The sequence below is a fragment of the Setaria viridis genome, chromosome 4 (genome assembly GCF_005286985.2).
Source record: "Setaria viridis chromosome 4, Setaria_viridis_v4.0, whole genome shotgun sequence".
NCBI lineage: Eukaryota > Viridiplantae > Streptophyta > Magnoliopsida > Poales > Poaceae > Setaria > Setaria viridis.
In genome coordinates, this window is record NC_048266.2 from 34,769,336 (window position 1) to 34,781,254 (window position 11,919).

General features: G+C 45.9%; 1 protein-coding gene and 1 non-coding gene across 3 annotated transcripts; one reads left to right on the forward strand and one right to left on the reverse strand.

The window, feature by feature from the left end:
* Nucleotides 1-311: 311 nt before the first annotated feature.
* Nucleotides 312-3,791, reverse strand: LOC117851637 (uncharacterized). Of its 2 annotated transcripts, XM_034733492.2 has the most exons (10): nt 3,571-3,790; nt 3,389-3,450; nt 2,608-2,727; nt 2,399-2,498; nt 2,213-2,293; nt 2,018-2,067; nt 1,728-1,878; nt 1,142-1,198; nt 935-1,056; nt 312-832 (listed from the first exon to the last, which is right to left on the reverse strand). In XM_034733492.2, exons 1-10 carry the CDS (start codon nt 3,583-3,585, stop codon nt 616-618), a joined length of 975 nt encoding a protein of 324 aa, XP_034589383.1. In that variant the 5' UTR covers nt 3,586-3,790; the 3' UTR covers nt 312-615. The 2 variants fall into 2 exon arrangements, with proteins under 2 accessions (XP_034589383.1, XP_034589384.1); XM_034733493.2 differs by lacking the exon at nt 3,389-3,450 and having other exon boundaries at nt 3,571-3,791.
* Nucleotides 459-529, forward strand: TRNAG-GCC (transfer RNA glycine (anticodon GCC)). The gene has a single exon. It is a non-coding gene; the product is annotated as a tRNA-Gly (tRNA).
* Nucleotides 3,792-11,919: the final 8,128 nt, after the last annotated feature.

Genomic DNA, 11,919 nt, shown 5'->3' on the forward strand with positions numbered 1-11,919 from the left:
TTTCAGAAGCATGCACTACTTGATTGAGAATTTGAGATGGCATGCATGCATGGGGCGTGTGAAGCTGTGAATTACGGTGATTGTAACAGTTTCGGTAATTTGAAATCGAAGCCAATAGGTGTGGATTATCAGCTTTCGTGTTATATAGAGATATTTGGAATGTGAATTTTCATACCAATTTAGGAGGAAGTGCTACGTTCTACTGTTATTTGTAAATAACTAAGAAATTTATATACTATCTTATTGGATTCAAATGGACCTTATACCTAACCTAAGCATCCATAAATCTGGTATTTTTTAACAGCAATGTATAAGCTTTCAGGGCAAATAGAATGTTTTTTTGAAATATGAGAAATATCCACGTTTGACTGCTCCTATACAAAACTGTATGTTTACTGGTGCTGATCTACGATTACATTATAATCATTAGAACAACCATCAAAAGGTTGCCATCAAAGGCACCAGTGGTCTAGTGGTAGAATAGTACCCTGCCACGGTACAGACCCGGGTTCGATTCCCGGCTGGTGCAGCTTTTTTTTTAATTTCTGTCACAATGACATGAATCACGTTCAACACCTATCACTATCAGCTACCCTTGTTGCTACACCAAACAGCTCATCCCAATGCAGGTAGGCCACAGATGGACCTAATGCTATCAACAATGGAGTTTATCTGCGAGTGTGATGGTGCAGTCCCAGCAAACTTCAAGTGTTTTGGCGCTTCAGCTCGGTCGAAGTAGAAAGCTCCTGAGGATAACTTCTCCTTAGGTTGCAATGCCAACCAAAGCACTGTATCAGCTCCTTCGTCATTTGATCTCAGGTTTCCAGATAACCTGAAATGATATTTTGCACCAAGAATTATATTATTGCAATATCGGCAGATTGATCTCACAAAGCATGAACCGTTCAAAGTCAACCAGGAGAGGAAATCCTACTTCTCTGATAATCCCGGCAAGCTCTTGGAGACTCCTGGTGTGTCAGCCCATCCAGGGTGCATGGAGTAGAAACCAACTCCCTTGCTGTTGTATTTCTCAGCCCACCACTCAGTGAGTGCGACCTGAGAGAAGTTACATGAGCATATTAGTTACTTGATTTCACAAAAGATATGGCATGATAGAATGCATGATTCAATTTGGACAAACCTGAACTCTTTTGTTTCGAGCATATTGTCGTGTCCCGTCAAAGTTTTCTTCGCTGAACTGAAGATTTTAACAAATAAGAAGGATGATGACTGACATTATATTATCACATTACAGGAATTAAAAAGAGTTCTTTTAAATGCTAGTTCATTTTCTACAAACAAAAACCTACATATTCCACAATTTCTGCCCTTGCAGATGGAAAAAAGTGGCTTTTTACTAAGCTGTTCACAACTTATAGAGCTAGTTCACTTTCAGTGATAAAAGTATATGACAGTCCAGAATCTGGCAGCTAATCCAAATAGTAGATTGTACAACTTCAAATTAAATGATGCCTTGCTATTCACCACTATTTCCTGAGTTGACCAGCTTCACCTCAAATGAACCCTCTTGACAAGTTTCATCGCACAGCTAGATTTCTCCTAGACCAAATAATTTCTTTTTTTAAAAAAAGAAAAAGGACTTTCTTCCTCACGTTAACAATCTATAGTTTCGTCTCTCCAGGGTACAGGTTTAAATTTCCTCTTTGAAGTAGCTTTTCCATAATCCGCTTCTACGCAAAGAAGGCATTTAGAGATAAATGACTTGCCTGTAAGTCCTTGTTCAGTGGCTCAGTGTACATGCCTCCTGATGCAACTGTGATGACACGAGCATCTGGTGCTGCCTTTTCCAATAATGGCATCACTAGCTCTGTTAAAGTATATGTTGCTGCCACATTGACAGCAAAATTGAGCTCCAACCTGTTCCAAAAAGGAAAAAGAAGAACAGCGTAGATTTTCAATGACAAATTATCAGTCTAAGTAATTCATAGGATATATAAATGTATAGGCTGGTTGCACATAGCCAAGGGAAACAACAATGGAGCATGATATCACCTACCCTTCTGCTGTAGTCTCACGCTTGTGCTCTAGTAAGCCAGCATTGTTTACCTAGATGAAAAATTATCTAGTTATAGTTTTATTCCATCATTTGGTTAATCCAATTTAGATAAACTTTTTACAGAATTAACATGAAAACTTAAAGTGGTAGGGAAAGAAGCAAAAGCTATAGTTTGGTTGAAACAGCACTACTCACAAGGACATGGAGTGGTTTATCCATTGAAGTGAACTTTGTTGCAAATGATTTGACTTCATTGATAGATGAAAGGTCACATATCTGTCACATGATAATAGTTTCAAGAGTTATTTCTCATAACTAGTGCACAACATCATGAAGAGTTGAATCTTCCAACATGTAGGAGAGTCAGTAAGAGTATCATACCTCCAGATGAACATTTTCATTGCCAGTTTTGGATCTTATTTGATTGAGAGCAGCCTCTCCTCTCTCCTTGTTTCGACATAGCATATAGACAGTAGCACCACTAGAAGAACAAATCAATGTTTTAGAAGACACCACATATTGAAATCAGCAAATTTTACCCCTTGCATTCAGCACAAACCATCACATTAGAACAAGGAATAGATCCATACTGTGAAGCCAAACCCTCAGCTGTAGCAAAACCTATGCCAGAATTTGCTCCCGTCACCAGGCAGTTTTTCCCATCCAACCGGATTAGCATATCTTCCTCTCTGAATTTCTTGGCATGTTCCCTGTGACATAAAAGGCATGTCAGTCTGATCGCGACAAAGAAAGAAATGTGTAGTGCTGTCAGACGTTAGGAAATTTAATTGTTTACAAGTGCAAAATTGTTTACAGGTGCAGACAGCAATTACCCTCATTTTTTAGGAGCAAATTTTCTGACCCTATCTGCTCCTCACAACCCCTTAAATAACAGTTTGAAAATTGGTGTTTCTCTGCTGACAAAATTAAACTAAACAGGCAGTGATATGCAGAAATTTGGAACCCCAAGGGCTGATTTGCTCAGTTTAGCCCTCCTGTGCTAAATACAATTTAAGGAATACCGACTCTGACAAGGCCGGAATTGAGGAGCATTTGGCCACATTTTTTAGGAGCAAAATTTTCTGACCCTCCTCAACCCTTTCAATTACAATTTGGAAAAAAAAATGGGGTTTCACTGCTGATAAAATGAAACTAAACGGCCAAAGCTATAGAGAAGCTTGGCCCCAAGGGAAGCTCAGCTTAGCCCCCCTGTGCTAAATTAAATTTGAGGATCAATCGATTCCGACAAAAGGCGGAATTTGCAAGGAACTAGCATTCCACATCAACAAATGCAGTCGCACAAAAATTGGGCATGCTGCAGGAAAGAGAGGAGGATGCTTGGAGGCGATTGAGGGGCGGAATCAGGCTTACAGGAAACCGGATTTGGTGAACTGGGTGAAGCCGTAGAGCCCAAACGCCGCCGTCCTCCATGCCTACACCCCCGAAAACATAATCCACGCAAATCACCCACGCATACGAGCAACCAGAGCAAAATCTATGCCTGCTCCCGCATTATGTGTACGATTAACAAAGATTGGAGGCACAATAATCACCTTCTGGATGAACATCTTCGTCTTCCCCCTCTCGCTCTTGCTCCCGTCAGCCCTCTCTTCTTCCGCACAAGAAACGTTGCCTTGTCCACGGGGCCAGGCCAAGCGCCTGTTCTTTGTAGCACTCCACAGCTTCCTTCGTTCTGGAATCTGGGAGCCTTCTCGAAGCGAGGACGCAGTGGGGTCAAGAACCCGCCTCGGTGGCCGATCCTGCGCCGCGAGAGATTGCAGAACCAGGCCGTCGCTTCCGGGTGAGATGTCAGGTAACGGAAGCGCGCGCCACGTCCTTTGGGCTGCCGTTGCTCCCAGAAACTTTATGGGCCGCATCTTTACACTCCTTCGCTGCCTGGGTTCGTGCAAGTTCGCGGACGTACTTTTTATTGGGCTGAGGGCCCAGCGCGTGGGAGCTGCTCGCGCGGTTGGATCGCTGCGGACCGTGTAGATGAGCTGACTGCAGACAGTCGATGAGGCTGACGTTTGGTTGGGCCAAGCTGGGTTGCCTATCATTGGGCCAACGAAACTGGCGGAGTAGTGCGGGCCGACGAGCTTAAGGAAACTTGAGTGTGGGCCCGTTTGAGGCGTGTTGGCGCTTGGAATTCTCCGCAGCAACATTTTGGGCCTCTGTCTATGTGCACGGCAGATTGGTCCGATTGGGCTGTTTGTTGCCACGTCGATTTTGTCCCTTTCAGGACAATTAGCAGCCCATAATCACGTACTCTGACCGTCAATCAAGATGCAAGAGTAGGGCTACCGATGCTTAGGTAGTACTCCGGCAGTACGAACTACAGGAAGCATTCACATTCACACACCTTTGACTAGTTGTTGGCTCCCCCGCTGGTTGTCTTGCTGTTGCATCGTGGATGCCGGATGCCCGGGCGGATCACTTCTCCCAATCCAATCCAGCGATGTGTTCTGTGACTTGGATGCGCCTACACTTCATCAAAACAAAAACGCATCTCACGCAATGCTGGCATTGGTATCCCAAGCTGACGGTACGATCAGAGGCAGAGCGGCAACAGTAGGGTTTGGGGCTCCATGCCCGGCCGGCCGGACGAAGATGCCCACCCATAACTGCTAGCAGTACTAGTAGCCTGCAAATGAACGAGCCCGTTTGGCCATTTCTCACCGCCTGGGTGCACAAAAAGCCAAGTAGATACAGATGCTTGCTCGATGCCCAGCTGATCACAGAGCCCCATGCAAAGCTTAACCGCTTAACCCCTCGCCTCAGTTAGGGAGAATACCTATGGCTACGAGCTCACTCACAAGTCACACACTGCTGCTCTCATCGTCATCCTGCTCCTGCAGCAGCTGTAGGCGCTCTCGTCCTCGGTCTGCTCCAAATGATGCCTCAAGTGCACCCTCGCCGACACTTTCTCTATCCTGCTGTTTGGGTGGGTGGGCAGATAATTGGCGGTCATCATCGGTTCCTTAAAAGAAAATTAGCCGCCACGGCGATGCGGTACTGCTGGCTGGCTGGCATCGGGAAGGGGGTCTGCGATTAGGGCCCCGGTTAATTATTGTTAGCGCCGTTCGAGCCGCGCGGCTGCCCCGGCCGGCCCTGCGCTCCATGCCTGTGCGGCGTTGCGCTAGCGGCTAGCCCTGTCACCGGGCGCGGGGACGTACGGCTCGGTGCTGACTTGGTGGGGGGAATCTCTTGTGCCGTAAGGTAGCTACTACCATACCAACCAGACGTAGGAAAACAGTGATCGAGAGGCTTTACCAGCGTCATATAGCCATGGACACTGCTTGTGTTGTTGGGTATGCAAAGGATGAGGTACCAACACGACTGCTAATTTGGTTGTGTGTCGGGATGCCGACTAGCTGCCCCGTGTGTGTTCTTGAATCATGAGCTCTTACTCGATCGATTGTGGTCTTTGTGGAGCATCCGGGTTCATGCTAGATATATATGAAAACGACATGTTAGATCGAGTTGCGTACCTAGAAACTCAAAAAATTAGAAGCCTATGAATTCTTTTGGTACGCACGCACACAATCCTCGTGTGTTTCCATATCATTTTTAGAGAAAGGTTAAACTTTGCAAGGTTTGGTTGCCAATAGTTGGCAAATTATATGAAGTTACAAATTCTTTTGGTACAAAATTTACGCTAATGTCTTCATATTCAATGTGCCTCTAATAAAATGAAGTTGATTCTATAGCAATTGATGATAAAATATTATAAGAGTACTCCTCCTATTTTTTTTACATGCCATATTTGTTTTGTCCTAAGTCAAATTTGTAGAAAAATATAACAACGACTATCCTATCAAACATATGCACTATCAAAATATATTCCATAGTGGATCCAATGAAGCAAAATTGGTATTGTATATGTTATATTTTTCTATAAACTTGATCAAAGTTGGATAAATTTGACTTACAAAAAAGTAAATGTGACATGTAAAAAATATAGGACAAGTGATTAATAGTCAAATTCTAGCACTTTGAAAGGTTTTTCCTACGAAAATACATTTTTATTAACAAATAGAGAGGGTAAATAGGAACAACATTTATCTTGGCTTGGGCTAGGGTTACCAATCTAGGCCCAGCTCTCGAAGCTGGTTCCTCTAGTCCTTCATAAACTCCTGCTACGTCTGGTTTTTTTTAGACATGATATTTCAAAACAAAGAGTTACAGATAATCAAAATATATTTTATGATGATTCTATTAACATCAAATTTTATGTTACTCCCTCTTGTCATGAATTAGTGAAATTTTGAAGTCATCTTAAGTCAGTCATCTCAAACTTTAGTTGTGTATTACGTACGTTTTATGTTTTGAATTTGAATATTTGAAAAACCATAGGAGCAGATTTTTCTTGAAATATAGTTTCATGAAGGCATACTTTTGCTGTAATATACCAAAAAGGTACTAGTAAAAGAATAAGTCAAATTTGTATTCGTCGTTGGAAGGATTACCCGGTCTACGAGTATTTCGATCTTGATGGTGAAATCCAGAAATTTTGTTAGGATCTATATTTGGAATCAGTGTAGTATATATGAAGTTAAGAAAGTGCAGGCGTACTACGAAGAACTGCGTGCACACGAAAGACGACCGTTTACTACTACTAGTACACTGTTGTTACAACGGGACGTTAATTTGCTCGGAGTACCATGCAAATTGCCAGTCCATCAAACAAACCACCGTTACCATCGACCGTTAACGCTTGCCTACAGGCCTACTACAGCTGCACCACGGGTGGCTACTAACGACTTGGCTTTGCTGACCGGCTGTGCACCAACAAGTGAACAGCTCGACCCACGCCGAACGCGCGAGATAGTCGGGGGGACAGTGGCCACGCCGCCGTGGTAAAAACCCAGCATGAAACCTCGTGCCGGCGACGCCGATCGAGCTCGAGCCACCACTGCTCCACCCGTGCCGGCGCGGGATGGTGGAGGCGAGGCGCCGCTGCTCCTCGCTCTTTCCCTGGGCAGGAGCCACGAGAGGTGGCAGTGAAGACCTGAAGGTGAGGGAGGGAGAGGATGGCGCGGTCACTGACTTTTACTGCGAGTCTGCGACCCATCCAAGACCCGCGGCGTGCCGACTGCTACGGCCGAGTGCGTATGCCGACGACCGGCACACGACACGCGGGCCTCACGTGCGCCTCCGGATTTCCCAAGGATTTCGCCGTACGACCGCGCGCAGATGCTTATGCCAAGCTCTCACCTCACGGACGGTAGGGCCGGGACGGTTGGGGGCGAGGCGACGATGATCACCGACAGCCTCTGCCTGGTCCAAGTATCACCCACACGCCCACATCCACATCCGCATCCGGTCGGGTTCGGGTCTTCAAGTTGGACAGGGGCCATCGAGCTGTTTTGGAGTGTCTCATAAGCCTCTCCAATCGTTTGACACTTCGTTGTCATCTTGATGCGACAATTTAATACTCTTACATCATCAAATACTTCATACATAATTTATGTTCAATTTTTGAACGAATTATTCTAGATGTCATATATTTATAGATAGAGATAATATATATATCACACTTATTTCGCCGGTCCTATATCCATTCATCCATATTATGGTATACATAATCGGTTCTACATCCATTGTCATCCTATTTCATCGGACGACTCTCATGTTGCACTCTCTGCCTTGCCCCATCACCCCGCCACATTGAGCACCATCTTATCTCTCATCTCTACTAACGGCTTGGTCCTATCACATTGTTGTTACCCTTATGACTATGGTAGTTATTACTATCATCAATTGTTGTCTTCTATTATTGTGTTTGTTGTTCTTGTTGTCCTTAGTGATTGGTCCTTGCCGACCAGTAAACAACCCTAAATTTGGTTACGACCGCCGCTGCATCGACCAGCAAACAACCCTAGGTTTGGTTACGATCGCCGCTGCATCAACCAGAAGAAAATGAACCATCGACACATCAAGCAAATTGCAAGCTCAAAATTTTCTTAAACAAACATAAAGGCTAGAAAATCATCCGATTTCAGCATTTCATTTTTACACTTACAAACCATGTTTTGGAGTCGCCACCGATAAACTTTTGTATAGCTAGTAAATGGGTCGGATCTCATGGAGACAATATGTGAGCACAACCCGGCCCACTATCTGACAGTCCCAGTGTTGGTCCCATGTCCCAAGATAATGTCTCGTGCGGGCACAGTCAAAAAAGGATAAGAACAACCTTAAATAAAGTCATTTCAAACTAAAATATTTTCTGTCAGATGCTTCACAGACCGGCCTACGAGCCTGCCCCTGTCACATTACTTGTTTTTTCAGTGTTATTTGGCCCAGGATTTTTCATCATGCCCTTTTCTGAACGTACTTGCCCACACCTTCAGCACGCTAATATGATTGTTGAAACATAATTATACTACCATTCCTGGTAGTCCCATATGATTGCAGTGTCTTATTCGATATTAATAAAGGACCTACTTCGTATGCTATTCTAGTAGTTTGATCTTGATGACCAATTTCGAATGCAGAAAAAAACGACTATTTAATTGAAAAATGCAGAATAATTCAAGTGAAGTCGTTGTAGAGCTGCTACCCCCTAGCCTGCACTTTAATTTTTTTTTCAAAACAGAGGTGAACTTTGTTAACTCATGCTGATGCTACAGTGTGTGCAATGATCTCGGGAGTTCGCCGTAGCCACACTGTTGATGACATCTTTCTACAAGAGCACTTCAAATATGTACATAAAAACTTAAAACGTCCAATATAATCAACTATAATAGGCAGCTTGCTGATTGTTCTATCTATCGACAATGTATCCATCTTTGTGTTCATGTCATTGTAAACTCTGAACCGTTGTTCCAATGAATGAATGAATGAATGAGCTAACTTTTTTCTTTAACAAAAAACTATACTAGGGAGTAGATTCGCTTAGCCATTGTTTCCTCAGGCGTGCTTTAACTTTTAGGAGACATTTTACGTTACGTTAAGCACTCTTTGCCGATGAAGTTTTAGCGGTAAAAATGATTCAGGTCAAGCACTCCTTAGGCCCATTCTTAGGTGGTGTTTGGATCCAAAGTTCATGGATTAAAATTTAGCTCCTAAAATTTAGCCCCTAAAATTTAGTTTGCTGAGGTGTTTGGATCCATGGGCTAAATTTTAGTCCTCATCAAACAATGACTGATTTGCCCTTATTAATGACTCCCTCCTCCTCCTTTCCTTCCTCTCTCTCTCCTCTCCCCTCTCCCTCCACCAACTCGCCAGGGACCTCAAGCAGCGGTACGCCAGGACCCGGCCGGCGCGGCCAGGAGTGCCGCCACCCTCGCGGCGCACGGCGACGAGCAGCGACACCTGCTCCGGACCTACAAGATCACGGCGCGCAAGCTGGAGGCCGAGCTCCGGGCGCGGGACACCGAGGCCGGCCGCGCCCGCGCCGCGCTCACCGACGAGCGCCGCGCCGCGCGAGGCAGAGATGGCGGGGACAGCGGCGGCGGCCGGCGAGGCGAGGCGGAGACAGCGGTGGCGCGGGCGAACTTCCCGTCCTCCCTCCTGCCGGCGGCCGCGGCCCCCAGATCAGGCGGCCTGCGGCATCGAGGCTGGCGGCGGCGGGCTAGCAAGGCGGCGGCGGGCTAGCGAGGCGGCGGCGGCGGCGGGCGGAGGCGGCGGGGCCGGGCGGAGGAGGCGGGCATGGGAGGCGGAGGAGAGGGAAGGAGGGGCAGGGTGTGGAAATTGGGGGGAGGAGCACTTTTAGCCCCTTTTAGGGTCTCTTTGGGGGCTAAAATTTAGGAGCTAAAGTTTAGCTATTCTACACTTTTAGTCCACCTGTTTGGATCCCAAGAGCTAAATTTTGGGCTAAAAGTGTAGAGCTAAAATTTAGCCCTTGGATCCAAACGGGCCCTTAGTGGAGGTTTCATGAGCAATAAATAAGCTATCATGTAGTCAATTTTGATGACATGGCACATTATTTATGTCTTGCATGTAGTCTTAGAAATAATAAAAACATGAAACTATTTTATCTATAAACTAAATGCTCTTTTGCTTATGTGGCATTTTTGGAAACATAAATATGAAATCTTACACCGAGAATAACCTTGCAGAAGAAGTTTTCACGGTGATTAGAGCTTACGACTCGTTCTCACACAAAGCCGAAACATTTCAGCAGAGAGCAGCAACATGTTAGTACAAACGGCTGCAATTTCCCCCTTTGTTTAACCCAATTCCCCAAACCCACCCACCTCCAACCCCTTGGAAACCCCACCCCCACAATTATCACCCTCCCATCTTTTCACCCTGTTCACAGCACGGTAAAAAAAAAAAATCCAACCAAAGGCGCCCACAGTCCACACTCCACAGCAAGAAAAGAACACACACAGTCTCGCAGAGGTTAAAAAAAAATTAACCAAAGGTGCAGTAAATACAACCAAAGGCATCCACCACGCCACACCACCCTCTCTGCCTTTAGACCGGAACCCAACGGGGGGCCATGAGAGAGACGGGGGTTAAAATTTTAATCCCCGTTAAGAATCCCAAAACTTGGAAACGGGCGCTTGCTTAGCTGCTTGCATTTGCACTGCCCCCCCTCCCTCCCTCTCTCATTAAGCGCTTTTACTTTAAACACGCTGCCCCATGCGATGAGGAGCAAGCTTGCAGGCTGCTCGCTTGCCTAGCTCCCAATATCATCAAATGCTCGGGCTTCCCAAGGATTCTGACCCGAGGCTGGGGCAAATTGGCTGAAATGCCCCTGGAGTTCTGGGAGGGGGTCTGTGGGGTGTGGCCTAGGGTTTTGAGGGTAGAAACGGGTGCTGAGAGGCAGCGGCGTTTTGGGATTTGCACGGTTGGGGATTAGCGACGGGGATAAGCGAGAGCGAGCGGCTTTATTATTATTGGTCGGACGGCATGGGCTGCGTGTCGCCGCGATCCCTATATGGGCTTTGGCGCGGCTGTTGGGCCCGTTTAGCCAGAAGCCCATCCCGCCCAAACGCCTAATTTTGGGAATTTTTTAATGCAAGCGCGGAGAAATCATAAAACCTTTTTTCCGACCTTATTTTCACATCGTCATCGTACTGTCATGTGGACTGAATGAGCAAATGCCCTTTTTCTCTGTAGCCACTGGTTTCCTGCTAATCAGAGCTCCCTTTTGGTTATCATGGGTCCTGCATGCTAAAGATTATACAAAAACCAAGCATCAAATGCCATGGTCCTTTGGTCAAAATATCTGGCTTCTAATAAGTGCCTCCTTTTGCACTAGCACACTTGCACTGACAAGCATCAAATACCTCTTGTGTGCTGCTTAACAGATACGACCCCTATTTCCCGGACGAGCCGCAACTTTGTGCTACTATCCTACCACATCAAAAGAGTTCAAAATAAACACAAGAAATGTTATGAATCAATTATAAAGTCTCCACTACTAAAAGCAGTAGTGGTAGTAGTGCTCCATGTTTCGATGCGATCTAACGTTAGCCACCAATAACAACTCGTGAACTGCGCTGGTGATTAGCTCCCATGGAAAAGTGCCCTTGTTCAAGGCCAAAGCTTCTCACTCTCCGGCCTAAAAAGACCGGAACAGGGCCATTCTCTGGAGAGGCTGGCAGGTGGGCCCTGCCTCTGTGGAACCCGGAGCAGCCTTGGTATGCTCGAGCTGGATATCATCCCGGACACGATCCCACAGGCCTCCGGTTTGGCCTTGTCACTAGTGCGGTTTCCACGTGTTTGTCCCGGTGATCTTCACACTCCCTCCCTCCGTAATCCCTGGTAGAGAGAGAACTATCCCTACCCTTATTTTCTTTTGCTGGTGCAGATGTAGAGCAGTAGAGGTTTACCAAGTTGCATTTCCATGCGGTTTCGTCGTGAAACGGACGCACAAGGCGCTGCAACAATCCAGCTGCCAGCGTTTTTTCGGTTACCCAAAAAAAGAGGCTTTACAACGCCGCAAG